The sequence below is a fragment of the Polyergus mexicanus genome, unplaced genomic scaffold, assembly GCF_030449975.1.
Source record: "Polyergus mexicanus isolate NDT 795.1 unplaced genomic scaffold, iyPolMexi1.0 SCAF_5, whole genome shotgun sequence".
In the NCBI taxonomy this organism is placed as follows: Eukaryota; Metazoa; Arthropoda; class Insecta; order Hymenoptera; family Formicidae; genus Polyergus; species Polyergus mexicanus.
In genome coordinates this window covers 6,873,883-6,897,074 of record NW_027223325.1, presented here as the reverse complement: position 1 = coordinate 6,897,074, position 23,192 = coordinate 6,873,883, and the positions used below count along the sequence as shown (strand labels likewise).

General features: G+C 33.0%; 1 protein-coding gene and 1 long non-coding RNA gene across 3 annotated transcripts; both read right to left on the bottom strand.

Annotated features, from left to right (window-relative positions):
• Positions 1–3: 3 nt before the first annotated feature.
• LOC138933374 (torsin-like protein) lies at positions 4–4,653 on the bottom strand. Of its 2 annotated transcripts, none has more exons than XM_070296030.1 (4): positions 4,636–4,653; positions 1,796–2,055; positions 762–1,027; positions 4–675 (listed from the first exon to the last, which is right to left on the bottom strand). In XM_070296030.1, the coding sequence occupies exons 2-4, from the start codon at positions 1,992–1,994 to the stop codon at positions 79–81; spliced, it is 1,062 nt and encodes a 353-aa protein (XP_070152131.1). In that variant the 5' UTR covers positions 1,995–2,055; positions 4,636–4,653; the 3' UTR covers positions 4–78. The 2 variants fall into 2 exon arrangements, with proteins under 2 accessions (XP_070152131.1, XP_070152130.1); XM_070296029.1 differs by lacking the exon at positions 4,636–4,653 and adding an exon at positions 2,134–2,466.
• A 6,778-nt stretch (positions 4,654–11,431) lies between these two features.
• LOC138933376 (uncharacterized) lies at positions 11,432–22,596 on the bottom strand. Its single transcript, XR_011446955.1, has 4 exons — positions 21,807–22,596; positions 12,321–12,448; positions 11,862–11,902; positions 11,432–11,783 (listed from the first exon to the last, which is right to left on the bottom strand). It is a non-coding gene; the product is annotated as an uncharacterized lncRNA (long non-coding RNA).
• Positions 22,597–23,192: the final 596 nt, after the last annotated feature.

Below are 23,192 nucleotides of genomic sequence, written 5' to 3'. Positions count from 1 at the left end.
ATGCTTACATTGCAAGTTTTTCATCTGTTTTATTAGTTTTATTACCAATATCTTACATTATCAATATTTCACATTATCTTAATTATCAATTTTGGATTCTGATTGTTTACGATAGACAATAGAAGCAACTTTTTGCTCTATCCTCTTACAGCCGGCCATTGAATATAGTTTATACGGTTCGGGACCGAAAGTCAAGTATGACAATGCCTCCTCTATCATGTCCTCCTTTGGAGTGACGCCTCGCTCGGAAAAAGCCCTCGCCAGACACTTTTTAACGTGTATCTCTTCTAGAGGCAAGAAAGGCACATAGTGATCAATCACGCTGGTCTGTATAGTGTCACTACGATGAAAACCGCCTTTTTCACTGAATGCGCCATCGGCTATCAACTTCTCAAAGTCCTGCAATCGAGTATCGTCCCGTTTTCTGCCCTTCTCCCACAAACCCGTGAGATGCTGCACTATATTAGCACTGCCAGTATTCGAGAGGAATATGAAAATAGCCTTGTTCTGATACACGGACTCACTATGCTTGGAGGATTTGTGATATACGTTATAGTCGAGAAAGGGAACTAGTATATTCAATAAGCCTTCCGGCATTTTGTCCACTTCGTCGAACACAAATAACGATCTCTCACATTGTTTTAGACCATTAGAAACAATTTTGTACAGATCTTCCTATAGAAAAAAGTTTGTATGTTCTTATTTTTAATATTATATTATTGTTATCATTGTATTATAATGAATTTTATATTTGAGTATACCTTGTATTCATCTACTTTTTGTTGCAAAGGAAAATCGTTGCGGCCATTAAAAAAATGATAATATTGGCTCTCGATGCCCTTTTTATAAAAGGCTGTGGCAATCATTTGAGCTACATAGTTCTTGCCAGTTCCTGGCGTGCCATGGAAACTCATAACCAGCGCTTTGGGTGAATTTTTATTTGCCAAATGTCCCCGCAGTGCATTTATAATTGTGTCTTGAGCAATTTGTTGCCCGTATAATTTAGCAGATAACATGTATTCCAGTCCTAATAATTTAAATAATTAAATAATTAATAATAACTTCTCGTTTCAAGTTTCTTGTCTGTATCCATAGAAAAGAAATAGAATAGGGATAGAATAGAGCTGTAATTACAAGTAATTTAAAAAAAATGCTAGATTTTATAAACACATACATTACATGAAATATTTCTGCTTGAAAAATATGAAAAGGAGTGCTTTAACCCTTTGTCTGCACACCTCCGTAGCGAATCAATAACTCCATATGGGGTAGAACCTACTCCAGCTATCTTTGACTCGTTATAGTTTTTAAACTATCAGTTATTTCAAAAAAAGTTTACATTTTTTTAGTACAACTATCGAATTTAGGTCCAGTAAGAAAATTTGCAAAAAAATAATATTTTGAACTAGCGGATTAGGTTTGAAGGGAACGATGTGTGCCAAAATGCACATTTTTACAAAAAGTTCCGTAAAATTTGCAATTTTAAATATTTAGGATATTTATTTATATTTATTCAAAATTTTGCGTTAGAAAGTCTGGAGTAGAATATACCCCGTGTACAGACGAAGGGTCAATCTCTCTCGCAAAAATTATAAAATTTATCTTCCATCAAAAAGAAAAAAACATCATGTTACTGTATATGTATTATACTGATCAAATGAAGAGAAAAAATCAGAAAGGTAATAAAAACAAAGGAGATTCTCTCTTATTTTTAATATATATAAATTAAAATATTAATATCTATAAATAAAAAGCAATAAATAATTTTCTCGACGCTTACATAGTTCGTACTTACTGTCTAAATCAGAAAGGACATGTTCATCTGTACAGCATTCCATATACTTGCATTTGTACCATTCGTAACCATAATAACCTGCACTGCCTAATAATGAACCGATCGAGCCTATTGCACCGATTGTAATGAGTTCGCTTCGTGCGGATACAACAATCGTGAGGGAAAGTAAAAACCCTAAAACGCAACCGGCGAAATCCATATTTAATTGTCAACTATCTCATTGCTCATATGATGGATCTTCGTTGATGTCCCATACATGTCTATGACAAGCGGCTAGTTTTTAATCACATTTACATAACTTTGAATTTATGATTTTGAAATGAATAGATCACACATACCTAATAAGTATATATCAGGACAAAAATCGGAATGTAAGTTTAAAATTTCAGACAAAAGTTTGACAGAAATTGATTCGTAATTGAAAATTTGGTTATATTTGAAAATGGTATTTCATAAAGGAATTTATAATGTAGTTTTTTTGACTTTCAATAAATAAAACAGTTCAGCTTTGATTTAAAATATTACAAAATATATACACAACACACTGCATATTTCACGGACTTAAGCCTGCAGTACACGGTACGATTTTTCGTACTGATTAACTGATTTTGTTAATTGATTCATTGCGTGCTATTTAGCGAAATACTCTACATGTTCCAATCACAAAGCGAGGAGCACACACTTTTGCATAAACGCATAATCATAAGCATAAGAAAATTGACCAATCAAATTCCTTATGCTTATGATTATGCGCTTATGCAAAAGTATGTGCTCTCCGCTTAAGAGTGCTATTAGTTTGGTTTCATACGTGCAAATTATCTTACGTGTTTGGTTAATATTTTAGTTATAAAATTTCTAGAGATTTCAATAAAATTCTTCAAGACTCTAAAAATCCTCTAGATAATAGCCAATGATTGCTTATCTAGTCAAGATATTTATTATGGAAGAAATACTAAAATTTTTTTAAATTTTATTAGGTTAGGAAATCTATCATTTTTAATTAATTATATAATACATATTCAATTAATATCACCATAATTATAAATAAAATACATAATTACTTATATATATATATATATATGTAACTTATGTCTTTATATTTATTATTATTTTTATTTTTTACGTTTTTTGTTGTAGTATCGTCTGCAGCTAGCAACAAAACCATAGTAAAATATAGGACCAAACCTATTACCAAAAACTAGCATGCTAGCACGCACAGCAACACGCAGCACATAATATTTCAAGTTGTATAGCCATTATAATTGCTAGCAAAATGTCTCGCATGCGATCTAGTACGCAAAATCGTACCGTGTGCCGCAGGCTTAATTCAAGCCTGAATTATATCTTGACTAGATAAGCAATCATTAGTTATTATCTAGAGGATTTTTAGAGTCTTGAAGAATTTTGTTGAAATCCCTAAAAATCTTATAACCCCCGCTTAACCCAACACGTAAGATAATCTGCACGTGTGAAGCCAAAACTAATAGCACTCTTATGATTGGAACACGTAAAATACTTTGCTAAATAGCACGCAACGAATCAATTAACAAAATCAGTACAAAAAATCGTACCGTATGCCGCAGGCTTAGTGTACGATTACTTACAACATAATTAATAAAAATTAAATTATTTTTTTAGATTTCTGAAGAAACTAGAAATATATAAATAAAATTATATATACATAAAGATTGGGTTATACAGTTTATTTTCTTCATTTTTATATTTAATATTTCTATCAAAGATTTTAATTGTTTTATATCAAAGAATAAAATTAAACATTACTCAGCAGTACTAAACGCAACTTTATAGATTAATCTCTATGTATGCCAACGCATGCGCATTGCGTCAAGTACACGAATTGTGGGAGCAAGAGGTCGATATACGTCTGGATCATAATGTTTCAGCCAGCGTTGAGCTGTGACTAGCAATATAGGCCGTGTTCCGATATTCACTGCCAGTACTGAAAATCTATAGTTTAAGTCATATATACTATAGATCTTCAGTACTGGCAGTAAATATCAGAATACGGTTATACTATTACATATATGCTCTTAATATAGGCTGCGGTCAAAAAAGCGCTAGATACTTCGAAGCATTGCATTAACCAATCAGAATAAAGAAATTTTTATTATTTTTATCCTTGATTGGTCAATCAAACGCTTCAAAACTTTTTAAATATTTTCTTGACCGCAGCCATAGAGCGCGGTGTGCTTGAAAAGCAATTGGTTGAAATCGCACAAGAAGTGAGAGAGTTTAGCCTATCCATAGACATAGTATATCTAGACCGAATGTTGAGGAGTGAGGGTCAAGAATGCACGTAGAAAAGGGCATACTCTGTTTCGTGCTCCTTGCGTTTTCTCTCACTTGCATGTAGCATAGTGTCCTTTTCTACATACATCTTTACCCCCACTCCTTAAATAAAGGCAAAAGCTCGGTCTAGATATATACTATGGGCCTGTTCCACTTAACGACCGTAGTGCTCACGGTATCATTTCATCTTTGTTGTTCATCGAAAGTTAAAAGGTCCGAGTACAGATTTTTGCATAAGCGCATAACCATAAGCATAAGGAAGTTGATTGGTCCATAAGTATACGCATAAGGAAATGGACCAATCAATTTCCTTATACTTATGGTTATGCGCTTAAGCAAAAGTTTGTGCTTGGGCCCAAATGAAGAAAGATGATGAGCGGTCGTTAAGTGGAACGCGCCCTATGTCTATGTCTATCCATCGACATATAGGATGGACTGCTGATGGCAATAGAAGGGGAGTCACATAAGTAGAGTGAGAGGCAAATAATATGAGGTAGAGTCCTATATAATCAAAGAAGCGACATCGTTACCCCCTCCATGCTTGTCATGATCGCCATGTTGGGTCCGCAGCTGTCCATGTGTAATCTAAAATGACTTAAAAATGTCTCAGAGATATTTAAAATGTTTTTCTTTTAGAAAATAACATTACAAATATACTTTTTTCTCACTTACGGTACGTCGGTTGCAATTAATTTGCACGTAGGATTCACTCTACGTGCAAACTAATCGCTAACATAGAGCGTATTACATTTAACGACCGCAACGCTTGCGAGCATTGTCTGTCTTTGTTTTACTTTCGGTAAACAACAAAGATGAAATGATGCCATGAGCATTGCGGTCGTTAAGTGGAACGGGCCCGTGACGGTCAGCCAATCAGCAAGTGGAACATCATTGTCACTTTTCTGATTATGGCTGCGGTCGAGAAGACGCTAGAAATGCTTCGAAGTATTGCATTAACCAATTAAAATAAAGAAATCTTTACTCTCTTTGCCTTGATTGGTCAATTAAACGCTTTGAAGCATTTCTAGAGTCTTTCCGACCGCAGCCTATATAGGACTCTAATATAAGGTCACTTCCGTCTCTTAATAAAGTCTGATCAAGTCTGATAAAGTCTGATTGGATCAGCAGTATTGCTAATTTCTTGCCAACCAATCAGGTTTTATTAGAAAGAGACGAAACATGATTTCCTGTTAGTTGTTCTTTGCAAGCTTTATATAATTCTCATGACCAAATCTCAAATACGAGTTCGCGTGTCGCATAGCGGTAAACAAACGAACTAGCGGTTGAATACTATTGTTTGTAAAGTTTTTGGAATGTTGCGAACAGTAACATTTCTCATGAAATATTAAATAAATAATAATTTTGGATATATGAAAATGTGCGCATCAAATTCAATTATTAATATTAAACGAAATTAATGTTAACAATTAATTGCACATGTATATGTCCTCTGGAAATCCAAAAGACATCCAATATAATAGACAGGGCAGATATATCCTACGGACATCCAGAGATTATCCACTGGACATTTATAGGATATTAATACTTATTATAATACTTAAGATTTCTAAATTATATTAAATAGCCGACACAACTAAAAATAATTATGTATGCATATTAAATTTTAATAATATCTTAAAATATCCTACAAATGTCCTGAACCGTCCTGGACATATTCAGGATGATCCTGAGGATGTATTGTGCTATCTGGGATTTGTTCTTATATTTATTGATGAAATAAAATTAAGTAATGAAAATATTTCTTTTCCAGATGTGATACGAAAATCACATACTAATGTGACGGACGAGCAGATTGCCGCGCCTATAAAAATATGGCTAGCCCATGCTAAAGAGCGCATGGAGCGTTCTCGAAATATACAAGAATGAATCTTATGGATTCCTGAGTGTGCGAAGCAGCAACAATAGTAAAGCCTATTGCACAGTGCAAAGGAACAGGCAATAGGAACAGGGAATAACATAGGCAATAGAAATAACCACATTTCAATTTACCAGAAACTGTGTATCAATGCACAATGGAATGTGGAATAGGCAATAGGAATAAAATTTCCGGCGCGTTGGATTTCCTATTACCTATTCCATATTCCATTGTGCGTTGATATACAGTTTCTGATAAGTTGAAATGTGATTATTTCTGTTGCCTGTGTTATTCCTTGTTCCTATTGCCTGTTCCTTTGCATTGTGCGATAGGCTTAACAGGAAGCAACCGTCCATGATAACCGTCCATTTATTATGACAATAAATCTCTGTGTCGCGTCCATTATATTTATATAATAAAATAATAATAAGATAATAATAAGATATTAATAATAAGTTAATAAGATATTTATATAAGATAAAATAAAATAATAATAAGATATTAATTATATAATAAGCTAAAAAGATATTTTAATATAAATTATAAGATATTACAAAATATATATATAAGATATTATAAAATATTAATAGAAAAGGACATTGCGGCGTTTATCAACAAAGTTCGATAATTAAAAGAAGGTATTGCAACGTGGCATTGTAAATGTATAATAATTCAATACACAATGTATGACATGAAAAAAAAATTTTAATTTATATAAATATATATATTTATCAAATATAAATAGAGTAAAAATTAATATAACATCACCTAACCTAATCCTAATCAATGCATGATATACCAATAACATACTTGGACAATGTTCTATAGATATACCAATAATATACTAGACGACGTTCTATAAATATACCAACAACATGTACTGGGTAATATTCTATAGATATACTAAAGATATACTAAAGATATAATAAAAGATATTCACAGAATATTCTACGAACTATAATAAGTGGGACATAGGAACATTCTCAGTATGTACTCAGTATGTCATAGTATGTATATCGAATATTTTGAGAATGTACGCAATATGCTTTTGCGATATCCTCCGAACATTCTCAGAATCTACATGTGCTGTTAGGGGTAATATTTTCTAAACAATCCAATATCTGAATTCCCTATGTTGGGATTGCATCAGAAATTGAACTGATAGAAAATAATTACATTTGTAATTTCCTGTCAGTTGCTCTTTGCAAGCTTTATATAATTCTCATGACCAAATCTCAAATACGAGTTCGCATGTCGCATAGCGGTAAACAAACGAACTAGCGATTGAATACTATTGTTTGTAAAATTTTTGGAATGTTGCGAACAGTAACATTTCTCATGAAATATTAAATAAATAATAATTTTGGATATATGAAAATGTGCGCATCAAATTCAATTATTAATATTAAACGAAATTAATGTTAACAATTAATTGCACATGTATATGTCCTCTGGAAATCCAAAAGACATCCAATATAATAGACAGGGCAGATATATCCTACGAACATCCAGGGATTATCCAGTGGACATTTATAGGACATTAATACTTATTATAATACTTGAGATTTCTAAATTATATTAAATAGCCGACACAACTAAAAATAATTATGTATGCATATTAAATTTTTATAAATATATTTATAATAATATATCCCAGACAGCACAAAACATCCTCAGGATCATCCTGAGATATTATTAATAATATCTTAAAACATCCTACAAATGTCCTGAACCATCCTGGACATATTCAGGATGATCCTGAGGATGTTTTGTGCTGTCTGGGATATATTATTATAAATATATTTATAAAAATTTAATATGCATACATAATTATTTTTAGTTGTGTCGGCTATTTAATATAATTTAGAAATCTCAAGTATTATAATAAGTATTAATGTCCTATAAATGTCCACTGGATAATCCCTGGATGTTCGTAGGATATATCTGCCCTGTCTATTATATTGGATGTCTTTTGGATTTCCAGAGGACATATACATGTGCAATTAATTGTTAACATTAATTTCGTTTAATATTAATAATTGAATTTGATGCGCACATTTTCATATATCCAAAATTATTATTTATTTAATATTTCATGAGAAATGTTACTGTTCGCAACATTCCAAAAACTTTACAAACAATAGTATTCAATCGCTAGTTCGTTTGTTTACCGCTATGCGACATGCGAACTCGTATTTGAGATTTGGTCATGAGAATTATATAAAGCTTGCAAAGAGCAACTGACAGGAAATTACAAATGTAATTATTTTCTATCAGTTCAATTTCTGATGCAACCCCAACATAGGGAATTCAGATATTGGATTGTTTAGAAAATATTACACAACTCAAACCCGGGAGCTAAACCTAAAATATTAAAGAACGGTGAACTATTTTTAATATTAGATTTTTAATATTAGATTTTTAATTGGTAGTAAATAACAAAACATAATTTTAATTTATATTTAAATTTTAAAATTTGCTCCTTGAAACATACGAAAAATATCCCTAACATATCCTATAAAAATCCTTAGGATGTTCCACAGGATCTCCCTGGATTCTCCAGAGGTTAATATACGGCTATCATTTACTCTTCCTCAGGACATCCAGAGGAGATCTGAGGATTACAATGGGATATCCTGAGGATATCCTACATGTATGTCCTGGATGCCCTTTGGACGTCCTAAGGACATCCTTGTGCTGTCTGGGATCTTAAAACATCCTACAAATGTCCTGAACCGTCCTGGACATATTCAGGATGATTCTGAGGATGTTTTGTGCTGTCTGGACAGGAATGACGGGCAAACTCCGAATTGACATTGGAGACCTCGCGCGGTGAAAATGATCAACGATCACGCTATCCTTGTTTCTCTAGCGTATCGCTTTATGGCCGAGATATGGCCTGAAAATGCTTTCTGGCCTCTCGTAGCAGAAAGCAGTAATGCAACAAAAAACTAACGGGCGCCCATTTTCGAGAATTTTTTACTTGTATATATACATATGTGCATATATATGTTTAAATTATAGCTAAAATTGTACGTGTAATTAAATATTATTGTATGGTCAATAATAATAATAATAGGATAATAAGTAACAAAGTGAACAAATATACAATATATGTAAGACACGGGTGCCTATTAGACTTGGTGATTTGTTGCTTTATTACTATCAATTCGTGTATCAAATCAGCAGAATAGGGATAAACATGATTGTCAATCTTTGTTTGATATTATTTTTTAACAATCTGCAGTTTCATAGATTAAAATTATATTATCTTTTTTCAATTGTACCAAGAATATAATAGCTATAAGATAATAATAGCTTTTCATAACTATTATTGGTTTATTACAAAATACACACGTATTAATAACATATTACATAAGATAAATTTTTTATAATGTACAATATACAGGGTGTCCGGTAAAGATTGTGCCAACGCTTGTGAGCAGATAGAGCGCAGTCCGCACGCCTAACAGTGTGCATGAGCGCTCCGTCGCTACGGCGACGCGTACCAGGCGGGCGACTCACCGATGTGCGTCCGGCTAAAAGCCGGCGCTGATTGACCAAAATTTACTCAATAATATCTCCTTTATTAAGCGTTATAGAAAAAAATGTTATAGAACTTTTCTGTTCAGTTTACTATACTCTACCCGCTCATAAGCGTTGGCACAATCTTTACCGGACACCCTGTATATGTGTGTTACAACATGGCCACATATTTTCAAAATTTTAACAATTGTTTTAAAATATAATTCTCACACAAAATATAATATATATAACAAAAAGTATTATAAAAAATATATGTGCAGATGTCTGTGGAATCGAACTTGAGTCTACTGCGTGATAGATTGAACATCTTACACTTTGCCATTACGTATTAATACTTATATACATATACGCTTTCATGCTATTAGTACTTATTATATTATTATGTATCTATGCGATATTGGTGTAAACAATTGCAGAAAAATAATTGTTAATCTATGAAACTGCAATTATACAACTGTTAAAAAATAATATCAAACAAGGATTGACAATCGTACTACTTCATCTCTATCCCTCTCTGATATGATACACGAAGTATCGATAGTAATAAAGCAATAAATCACTAATTGTAAGTTTAACAGGCATCCGTGTCTTACATATTATATATTTATGTTCATTCTGTTATCTATTATATCCTACTATTATTATTGATCATCATACAAAATATTTAATTATATGTACAATTTTAACTACAATTTAAACATCCCATACAGCACAGAACATTGCAATTACATTGCAGTAATATTACAATCCTGCAAGTTGCAATGTAATATTGTTGAGACATTATTGGAACATATAATTGTAATATTTTATGAGAATGTTACAGCAACATTTCAAAAACATTACAAAAAACAGTTCTCGGTAATCGCTAGTTCGTTTGTTTACCGCTATGCGGCGCGCGATGCGTTATCTATCCCGCATTTAAGTTTCAGGGCTCCGTAAAGCCGGATCACTTTAACTTTTTGATAATTAAAATTATCTAATCGTTTGGTGGTCGTTTGGTGATGATTGGTAGCCCAATTAAAACGTTTGGTAGTCAATCGTTTTTTTTAAATTAAATAATTAAAATATTGGTGTAAAGTTAGCCGGACATTTTTAATTTTTAGTCTAATCGATTAAATCAAGGCTTATTCGATGCAAAATCGTTAGGTGGTCACAAATCCTTTATTTACAACGTTTGGTGGTCCATAATTTATCCAAAAAGTAAAAAAAACCATGTGTGGTTAAGTAGTGAGAATGGCTAACCGGAAGCTGTAAAGTTAGCCGAGCAAATATATTATTTACCAACCAATTTTGTTCAAATTGGTCTTAATTGAAAGACAATCGTTTGGTGGTGATTTGTAGTAATTACAACGTTTGGTAGTTAATTATTAGGCTACTATGATTATAAAACCATGTGCGCTCTTCCTGTGCCTGCGCGTACCTTCGTCGTGTAATGGCTCTCGCAGCCAGCGCGATGACGTGATATCCAATGAGAGCTCTGCTTTTCGGAAAAAATAAAGCTCTCATAGGATTCGCGCGTCGCGTCGTCGCGCTTATCTGCAAGAGCCATAATGCTAATATTACATCAAACAAAATGTTTTTCGATTGGCTATTAGATGGAGAATTCGGAGAATCTTGATAGAGACTCTAGAATTCTAGAAATTGTTTATTCGATAGTTAATCGTATGAATGTAATATCAGGTTAAGGCCGATATTACATTTGTCATACGACAAACTTTTTCAACATATTGATTGGCTGCAAAATAGAAACTTTCTTGAGTCTCTAGAAATTAGCTAATCAATGCGCTTAAAAAGTTTGTCGTACGACAAGTCGAGGAAGAATCATGGATTACATACAGGTTCGTTTTTAGTTCGTTTTTAGTTTCTATTAAAATATATTTCATTATAAAATTATAAAAGTTATTCGAATTACATGTTTTTAATTATTGATTTAATCGAGTAATATGATATTCTTTTATGAACCACTGTAAAGAATAACACATATACATTCAGAATGCTAAACCAAATCAATATTAAAGTTGATAGTTCTTCTCTTATAAACAGTCCCCAATTTGATGAAATGAAATGTATTTACTATTTATTGCTAATTGCCACAATTACTTTCCTAGATTAACTGGAGTGGTGACGTTCTCATCCAATCATTTCGTTGCGCACTGTTGTCGCTCAACAGGAAGGTAAGAACTTTTTAATGATTTGCATCCGCATATCACGAAAAGTAATTTAAATCAGAATATTGAGCCACATCTGGCAATGTACCTTCAACAATAAAAATATTTTTTATAAGATGAAAATTGAAGGAATATATTCGAATAAAATAAAAAAAGCGTTTTTTACCTTAAACCATGCATGAGAAACTGAAAGTTGTTATAAGTATCCTTCAATACAAAAAAAAATTGTTAACTTATTTAATGCTTATTTATCACACTACATATTTCAGCTTTTTCGTTTATGTGATAGGCCGGATACACATCTTGGCAGAAAAGCAGAAAGCAGAAAAGCAGAAGCCAATCAGAACTCGTGCTAGAAAAGCAGAAGCCAATCAAAACTCGCGCTGAAAATAAGCAATACATTCTGCTTTTTTAGCGCGAGTTCTGATTGGCCTCTGCTTTTCTGCTTTTCTGCCAAGGTGTGAATCCGGCCATATAATATCTGTAATATTATATCAATATATATAAAACATATCTAGTATTGATTAAAATAAGATTTTATCTTTACATGTTTTCATGTGCTTTGCCCTAATTCTATAATTGGAAACTTAATATATTTTAACAGAAACTAAAAATAAAAACTAACCTGTATGTAACCTATGATTCTTCTTCGACTTGGAGTCTGATGGTTGTCAGTAACTGTGTCAATGTACATTCCAGTCTGTTCTTAGCGATGAAAAAGTTTGTCGTACGACAATTCTCCGAATTCTCCATCTGGTAGCCAATCGACAAACATTTTGTTTGAATGTAATATCAGCATTATGGCTCTTGCAGATAAGCGCGATGACGCGACGCGCGAATCCAATGAGAGCTTTATTTTTTCCGAAAAACAGAGATCTCATTGGATATCGCGTCATCGCGCTGGCTGCGAGAGCCATTACACGACGAAGGTACGCGCAGGCGCATGAACAGCGCACATGGTTTTATAATCATAGTAGCCTAATAATTAACTACCAAACGTTGTAATTAGACTACCAATCACCACCAAACGATTGTCTTTCAATTAAGACCAATTTGAACAAAATTGGTTGGTAAATAATATATTTGCTCGGCTAACTTTACAGCTTCCGCCTAGATAGCCAAGAATGCTAAAATCACGTTTTGCCAAAGCTTTGCGACAAGGTTTGCTTTAATTTTGACAACAATTGTCTAGCAAACGTTTGTCTTGTTTTGGTTTGTCAAAAAGTTTGAAGCAAATTGACGGCAAAATGTTTTGTCTCACGATGCTGTAAATAATAGAAAAAGGCTTGCTCGTAAATTTTACGCAAAGAAGAACACGTATGATGCTATTCACGGTGTATCACAAACTTTACATCAATTAGTAGCAAATTTTGTTATACACGCTATAATAGCAAATTTAGGACAAGAATAGAGTAATCTTATTGTACACAATATGATAACATATTTACGAAAAGAACAGAACAAAGTATACTCTGGCACAACGAGATGCAAAATTCACGCAAATAACAGAGCAAGCCTTGCTATGCATGGCATGACAGCAAATTTACAACTTTACTTTGTTACAAACTTTACAAAAATATAGTATTCAGCCGATAGTTCGTTTGTTCATCGTTATGCGACGCGCTATATGCATCCATCTCGTATTTGATTTTTAGTCATGAGAAGTATATAAAGCTTGCAAAAAGCAACTGACAGAAGATTAAATATATAATTATTTCTATCAGTTCAATTACTGATACAATCTCAAATGTAGGGAATTAAGATATTGGACTGATTGTCTCTCTTATGATCGGACAGATAAATGTCTAAAAAAGTTTAAACTATCCGTTTATTGTTTACTTAAAATGTAAATATATGTATATATATATATATGTATATATATATAAAATTCATATATTCATTATATATTATGAATTCATTTTCAATTATTTATATATTATCATCATCTCATAATTATAATAAATGCCACCTAAGACTCTTTTGTCTGCTCGGTCGCATATTCTTAAACGATGCGTCAGAAAACATGATGGATTGCTTCACAAAAAATATTCCTCTCTGCGAGATTTATCGTCCCTCAGAGTTTGTCGCAGAGTTTCTGAATCATCCTATACAGATAATTATCACAAATTTGCTATCATGCGTACACGGCAAGGTTTGCCCTATTCTTGTCACAAATTTGCTGTCATTCCGTGCACGGCAAGGTTTGCTCTATTCTTGCCACAAATTTGTTATCATCCCGTGCACAGCAAGGTTCGTCCTGTTCTTGCCACAAATTTGCTGTCATGCCGTGCACGGCAAAGTTTGCTCTATTATTTGCGTAAAATGTGTATCACACTATTGCGACAAGCCTTGCCAGCAAAAGCTAAGCTTTATCCGGACACACCTTGTTACAATTTTGCTGTAAAGACATGCTCGGGTTTGCTGCAAACTTTGTGCAAAGTTTGCATCATTTTGCTTGCTGGGCGGTTAGCCATTCTCACTACCTAACCACACATGTTTTTTTTTACTTTTTGGATAAATTATGGACCACCAAACGTTGTAAATAAAGGATTTGTGACCACCTAACGATTTTGCATCGAATAAGCCTTGATTTAATCGATTAGACTAAAAATTAAAAATATCCGGCTAACTTTACACCAATATTTTAATTATTTAATTTTAAAAAAACGATTGACCACCAAACGTTTTAATTAGGCTACCAATCATCACCAAACGACCACCAAACGATTAGATAATTTTAATTATCAAAAAGTTAAAGTGGTCCGGCTAACTTTACGGAGCCAAGTTTCAGTCACGATGATTACATAAAGCTTGCAAAGAGCGGCTAATAAGATTAATGATATAACTATTTTTATCAGTTTAATTTATCCGATACAATCCCAAAACACAGGGAATTCAGATTGAACTGATTGTTCAGTAATCGGATACATAAATATCCAAAAAAGTTAAAATTATTCGTTAATTGTCTACTTAAGATGTAAAATAGAGTTTAATATCTATATAAGTAAAATTTTAACTTTTATGTATAAAATTATTTAATCATTACTATTTTCTTAAACTTGTAAATTATTTATAAAATAACGATGTTAACTAGATAACAGGAAATTGTTAAATAGTTTCCATTCCTATATAAAACCAAAAATTTGATAATAATTTTTTAATATGCACGATATTTCAGATTTTAATAAATAAACTTCGAGAATATATAAAGACATTCAAGAGAGAAAAAACTCATAATTGCGTAAATTTACTATCTTTTTTTTTTTATTTCTCTTGGATGTTTTTATATATTTTCAAAGTTTATCTATCAAATTTAAAGCGTTCTGCATATTTGTAGCTATTGTAGCATTTCAATATTACAAATACATTGCACCGTAACATTACTGTAATATTACATTGTACTATTTCTAAGGGCGGACATTTCAACGTTGCCGCAGACTTGCAGTGTAACATTGCAGAAACATTTCGCAATTTCCATACAATATTACAATGTTTCAATGCAAGGTCTATGCAACGTTTCTGCAATCTTTCGGTGTTGTATGGGATATATATGCACATATGTATATATGCAAGTATAAAATTCTCAAAAAATGGGCGCTCTTAATCTTGTTGCATTACTGCTTTCTGCCACGAGAGGCCAGAAAGCATTTTCAGACCGTATTTCGGCCGTAAGGCCGGTTCTACAATAAATCGTATGTCGTTAGCCATAAACAAATTGATCAACAACAATCAATTCTTTTTGGAATTATGGACTGTGATTGGTCAATCTCCTTACGATTAACGACATACGACTTATTGTAGAACCGGCCTAAAGCGATATGCTAGAGGAACAAGGATAGCACGCGATTGTCGCTCCTTGTTTGACATTTATCTCCCAACCGCATCCATGTGCTCAACGTATCGGCGTTTGCCTTCACGGACGCTACACATACGCGATGAAAGACAGACAAAGATGACGCAATTATCTTTCCTTGTCACGCGGCCAGTGTGCCACCACGGAATATTCCCCATGTTCTGCTGTTAGCTGCACTTTAGATACAAATGTGATGAAATTCATAGTCTTCGTCCTACATCTCGAAAAATTAATATTTTTTCATGAAACTTCTGTTCTGACGTATTATTTGTATTGTTATAATTAGTCGTACAAAGCCGGATTTTGCAATTTAGCTTTCAAAAATTTATAATAAATACAATATGAATTTGGGAGTAATTACACCTGATCTGCGAGTAGCTGTATGTGTTTGTTTAGTATTAGAATTTTTATTTTGATCATTTCTCCCAAAAAACGTTCTGTACGTCTATGAAGACGATGCTGCTGAATACGAATATCATCATTAGAATCCGATTTTCTCTTTATTTTGGCTATAGGACGTAGACTACGAATTCGTAATTCACGGCTTCCCGCGAGAGGTCTCTATTGTCTCTCCTATCGACCCTTAAGTGCGAGAGAATACAGTACAATTATTGTTTACAGACTTGGCCGTGTGGGCCAGTATGGTCAGGAGCCATTCAACAAAAGAAGAAGAACATTGTTTACGGACAGCATGAAAAACACAGGTATGCAACAAAAAATCTATATAAATAATAAGGATATTCTAATAGTTTTCTACATTGCCTACTGCACATACGAGAGATTTCCTAACCTCTCGTATGTCATTGTCTTAATCTCTTGGAGTTGCGTTTCGTCTGACGTGGAAGACGGATCGAAATTTATACACGGAGATATAAATATATTACTATACGAATATTAAAGTATATATCTACCCAAGGAGTATTAGAATAATTAGGAGTGTACTATTCTAATAGAGTAATAATAAGTGAACGTTTTTAACATTAAACAAGTTTAATAAGTTAAAGTCTGTTAACATTAAACAAATAGTTCCCCCTTTCGGTAGGGGGAACGTCGTATAAAAACTCAAACCCAGAGACAATGGAAAGAGGCAGAAGTAGAGGTAAAAAAGAAAAGAGAAATAGATCCAGATCACCGATAGGAATAGGCGGCAAACGAAGAGAGACTACAATAGATAGCGACAAGGATATGCAGGATAGTTGCAACACTAGTTTTGAGGATGTAGAAGAACATGAGTCAGCAAATATCTCAAGTAAAACGATTCCAAGCAGTACAGAGATAACAGTTAACAGTGGCCACATAAGTGAGAAAGAAATAGTAGCAAGTCAAAATATTATTGAACAGTCGTCGGTAGTCAAAGACAATAACAGTAATAAGCCGGGTAAAGCTTATATAAATGACACTACCAAATCAAACCAACAAAATGCGGAAATATTTTATAATATAGAGGATAGGCTAATAAATAAAAGTGAAATTGATTCTGATAGCTTAACGTTATTGTCAAAAAATAAAATAATTAGATACGAAGAATCAACTATTGGTGAATGTAAAATTGCATGTAAACTAACTGCGGATAAGATTACTGTAAGTAAGGGAAAAAATTACTTAAAAATATTAGCATGGTTTAATAATAATAAAATCTTCCCCTTAAAAATTAATATGATTAAGTATAATTTAGCTGAGGCGATATTCTCTGATTGTAATGAGGCAAACTTATGCTTGGATACTATGGACAGGGCACAAACCAATGATAAATCGATTATATGCTTTATTAACAATAAATCAAAATTTTGGTCACGAAAATGGAGAGGATATATCGCAGAGTTTGGAACAAAGAGGAAAAAGTCATGATGAATAAGAAGACGGACAATATTATTATTACGATGAAAGGCAGTCAACTAAAGGAAAACATTACAATATTCGAAAATCTCCAGTACAAACTAAAGATAAGACTTTATATAGAGCCGGTCAAACAGTGCTATAATTGTTTTAGATATGGGCACATAAAAAGTCTATGCAAAAGTCAAACAGCATGTATAAATTGTGGCGAAACTGCTCATGGTGAGTGTAATAAGATAACAAAATGCCGTAACTGTGGTTTAGAACATAAATCCACATATAGAAAATGTCCGATTTTCGAAAAAAAAATAAAATAATTAAAACAATTATGGCATACAATAATGTTACATTTTACGAAGCCGAAAGAATTTTGAGTGGAACTGAAGACAAGTCAATACAGTATGATAGATACAGAAAACCAAATACATGGCCCTAAATAAGAAGAAACAATGATAAGTTATCAAGCCACAACATTGAGAATTCAACGAACAAGCCAAACAGACAAAGTCATGCACGTAAGGTTGTTACAGAGAATCGACATATAAAGTCACCTACCACATCTGGTTCGAAACAAAGTACTTTAAAAAACGGTGAGAATGCTAATAACATAAGAAGAAAACAAATATACAAGGAATATTACAACCAATTTAATAAAAGAGAAGAATCAATTACTAGAGAGAAAAGAGGGCTAGCGATCCGTCAATGTAATAAAAATCCGGTAAATATGAAAGACCAAATAACAGCAATACAGTAAACACGGAAAGTCCAGAGATGTACCTTAATGGAGAAGATAATGAGGTTTTAATGATACAATTTATAAGCAGTTTAGAATCATCACAAGATTTTAAAAAATTAATGATGAATTTTTTTCAAAACTTAAGTAATCCTGCACAACTTGACATAGTAGAACAGATGGAAGCTGAAGAGGTAATAGTCAATAACGAAGAATTGAGAAGAAGAGAGCGAGAATTCCAGGAAGATTAATAGCGCAAAGAACATGGTATCGGAGATCAAGAAAAAATATTGGAATAATAGAGATGATTAGTAGTTTCACTCGATTTTTGCTTTGGTTTTTATCTATTTATTTCACAGTTAGTTACTTACCTGTTTACCTATTTATATATATATTTTTTCATTTGTTCATGTATCTATCTATCTATTTATTTTGGTTTTTGTTATTGGTTTTGTTTCAGTTTCTAACTATTTACTACTTAGTCAACCATTTATTTTTATTTATTTATCGTTTTCATTTACATGTCTATTTATTTAGCTATTTATTTATTTTGATTTTTTATCTTTATTTTTGGTTATTTATTATCGTTCTTTTGTTGTTTTTTGGTTATTTATTTCTACATATAATTAAATTCTTAAATTGTATTATAAATTCAATATGACAAACTTATTATTATGGAATGCTAGGGGAATATCAAACAAGAGAGCAGAAATAGAACAACATATTAATAATTTCGATATCAGTATTATAACCGAAACCAAAATAAGCTGTAACAAAGACATATACTTCTCCGGGTACAAGGTAGTTAAGAGTTTAAACCGGGAAAATTCTGGAGGCATCGCTATTATTATTAAAAAAGATATAGATTTCGATACCATAGAGCCATGGATTTTAAAATCCAACAATATCGAAGCTATAGAAATAAGAGTCAAAAATACCTCGATTAAATTTAACTTAATAGCAGTTTATAGAAAACCGTACGACATAGAGCCAAAATCAGCTTGGGATGAGATTCTCAAATTTAGAGGCCATGAGGCAAATTCCATTATAGCAGGTGATTTCAATGCACACCATAGTGGCTGGAACTGTAGCAATATTGATAGAAATGGTGAAAACCTTTATTCGATTATGTATAATAACGGATATATATGTATGAATAACGACACTAAATCCGGATGGGATATAATAATCAAACAGCATCTAATCTTGACTTAATTTTCGCTAACAACGATTTAATTGATATTATAGATTATCAACAAAATGAGAATTCGTGGGAATCCGATCATAACCCTATAAAAATTAACATAGATATATATACACAACGATATCAAAAATGTACTAATAGAAAATCTTCAGTTAAAACGAATTGGGATGAATACACATGGCGCGTAGATGAGGAAATGAGACACAAGAACCTCAACAACATTCACTTTACCAACTCGTTAACGGAAATAGAATATAATAGATTCATACAATCATTGACGACAGCGATATATATGGATCCCGGCACATCAAGGTATTACAGGAAATGAGATAGCAGACCAACTAGCTAAAAAAGCGGCAAATGAAGAACCTAGTCAAATTATAGAAGTTCCAGTTAGGGATGCCAGAAAACTGTTCAAAAAAGAAGCTTGGTTAAATACACAAAACAGAATCAAGGCCGAAGCAAATTATAAAGGAATATTTTATTTCGAAAACTTGTACAAAGAAAATCGCAAGAAACCTTGGTTTTTTAAATTTAATAAAGAAAGATATTTTATTACGTTCATAAATAGAATCAGATCTAATCATTATAATCTTAACGAATCTTTGGCGCGGAAAAGCTATATAGAGGAAGCAAGATGCAAATGCGGATGTGAAAGGGAAGGTATCGATCATGTGATTTGGCAGTGTCACAGGTACGATGACGAAAGAGAGGCTCTGGGTGTTGAGTTGGAACGAAGAAATTTACGAGGCAGCGAAAGCATATTTGATTTAATTAAACACAACCAATGGGAAAAGATTATTACTATTTATAATTTCATTATTAAGAAGATTGGAAAAGTAATTTAGTTATTGTATAGTCCAAACTAAGGACGTCATATAACCTCAATACGAGGTTGAAGGCGTTAATTCACCAACCAGTGATAAAACTGGAAAAAAAAATTGTTTTAATCTCTTAATATCTTATTATCATATTTTAGTATCAAACATATCTGTAAATTTTCGAGATTTTGCTCATCCTACGAAATGACATTGGATAAGTATTCTTTGCTAATATGAAAAAGCTTGGGTACTTTAGCAATGTGGGACAAGTTCTTAGATATATGTAGTAAGACACATTACTATGGATGCGTTCGGGGAGACGCTATTCGCGCTATTTAGCGCTATCGGCTGTTCGCGGAGCTACCCAGCAAGCAAAATGATGCAAACTTTGCGCAAAGTTTGCAGCAAACCCGAGCATGTCTTTACAGCAGAATTGTAACAAGGTGTGTCCGGAAAAAGCTTAGCTTTTGCTGGCAAGGCTTGTCGCAATAGTGTGATGCACATTTTACGCAAATAATAGAGCAAACCTTGCCGTGCACGGCATGACAGCAAATTTGTGGCAAGAACAGGACAAACCTTGCTGTGCACGGGATGATAGCAAATTTGTGGCAAGAATAGAGCAAACCTTGCCGTGCACGGAATGACAGCAAATTTGTGACAAGAATAGGGCAAACCTTGCCGTGTACGGCATGATAGCAAATTTGTGATCATTCTCTGTATAGGATGATTCAGAAACTCTGCGACAAACTCTGAGGAACGATAAATCTCGCAGAGAAGAATATTTTTTGTGAAGCAACCCATCATGTTTTCTGACGCGTCGTTTAAGAATATGCGACCGAGCAAACAAGGGTCTTAGGTGGCATTTATTATAATTATGAGATGATGATAATATATGAATAATTGAAAATGAATTCATAATATAATGAATATATGAATTTTATATATATATATATATATATATATATATATATATATATATTTACATTTTAAGTAAATAAATTAAACAGATGATTTAAACTTTTTTAGACATTTATCTGCCCGATCTAAGAGAGACAATCAGTCCAATATCTTAATTCCCTATGTTTGGGATTGTATCAGTAATTGAACTGATAGAAATAATTATATTTTTCTGTCACTTGCTTTTTGCAATCTTTATATACTTCTCATGACTAAAAATCAAATACGAGATGGATGCATATAGCGCGTCGCATAACGATGAACAAACGAACTATCGGCTGAATACTATATTTTTGTAAAGTTTGTAATAAAGTAAAGTTGTAAATTTGCTGTCATGCCATGCATGGCAAGGTTTGCTCTGTTATTTGCGTGAATTTTGCATCTCGTTGTGCCAGAGTATACTTTGTTCTGTTCTTTTCGTAAATATGTTATCATATTGTGTACAATAAGATTTGCTCTAATCTTGTCCTAAATTTGCTATTATAGCGTGTATAACAAAATTTGCTACTAATTGATGTAAAGTTTGTGATACACCGTGAATAGCATCATACGTGTTCTTCTTTGCGTAAAATTTACGAGCAAGCCTTTTTCTATTATTTACAGCATCGTGAGACAAAACATTTTGCCGTAAATTTGCTTCAAACTTTTTGACAAACCAAAACAAGACAAATGTTTGCTAGACAATTGTTGTCAAAATTAAAGCATACCTTGTCGCATAGCTTTGGCAAAACGTGATTTTAACATTCTTGGCTATCTGGGTAGTTGGTAGCGCTATCAAACGCAATCATGACGTCATTAATGGTAGTGTGCTACGTCATAACTGCGCGCTATCAACGCAATTCCTTCCGAGGTGGTGTAACGATAACGTTAGTGTTTGTGAGCTCTCTGAACGGTGGTAGCACTATCAATTTAAGTTGTACATATTGTTGCGTCCACGTTCGAAATCGATATAACTCGAATCCACGTGACACAACCGACACTCGCGTACCGTAAGTAAATAATTCACACTCCTTTGAAAGAACGAAAGAAACTTTAATGTGACAACGCAGAATACTATTATACAAGAAATACAGAACAATAACGGTTATACGTCTGCCCGGAATGGCATCCGTCGCGAGACTCAAGATGGCCGATCTCTCTCTCGAAGTCCGCCGTTGTTTAACAACAACCCTTAGCGACATGTTTGGAGATGATCTCTTAGAGACGGGAGCAACTTCAGGATTAACTACCACAGACGACTCGCAGGGACGCAACAATATGTACATTTTTAGTACAAGTATAGACGTGACTTTTGATTTGCGATTTGCATTACTGATTTGATTGATTTGATTTTGCATTATGGATGACTATTATGTTGAAGTAAATCTTCAGGACGCCGAATCTGAAGAGCAGTTCAAATTTATTTATTTTTAGGTAAATGTAAAACTAATGATATTGCTCAAGCAATTTTGGAAAGTCGAATGGCTGAACTGGAAAAAGAAAGAAGGCACAAGGAAAGAATGGAAACAAAATTTAAATTAATAGAGAAGCTTGACAAAATCCTGGAAAAGATTTAAAAATATAAAAAGAAAATAAAAATAAAAGGTGTAACAATAATAAATGCTAATATAATTTTATATTATTTATAAAAGATTTTATAAATAGTTTTATTGATGAATCTATCAATTCTCGCGCTATAAATGCTATTGCTGTTAATAAAGTTTGTCTATCTTGCTCCATGATTTCAACGGGTACTGTCACGTACAGTATCATGTATTAAGAATAGCTGAGTTCAGCGCATTTTTGTAGGCGAGTGTACAGACACATATTCCCCTATGTGAGTGTACAGAGGGCGAGTCGAGCGCGACTCGGGTATGTTCGGCAGCTCTTGTGTCCCCGAAGTTAGCCCGAGCGGCAATTATACTGTGTCGTTAGTCTCAAGTCTTATGTTTAGAAAAGAGCACGCATAGTAGTTTCTGTTAAATAAAGAGAAGAGCACATTTATATTACGAAGTAAGAATTATTCTTCAGCCCGTTCACACAATCCTGCTTTAACATCATGTGTTAGGAGGCGCCATGATACTGCGCTAAGGCTGTTCATGGAGTTCACAATC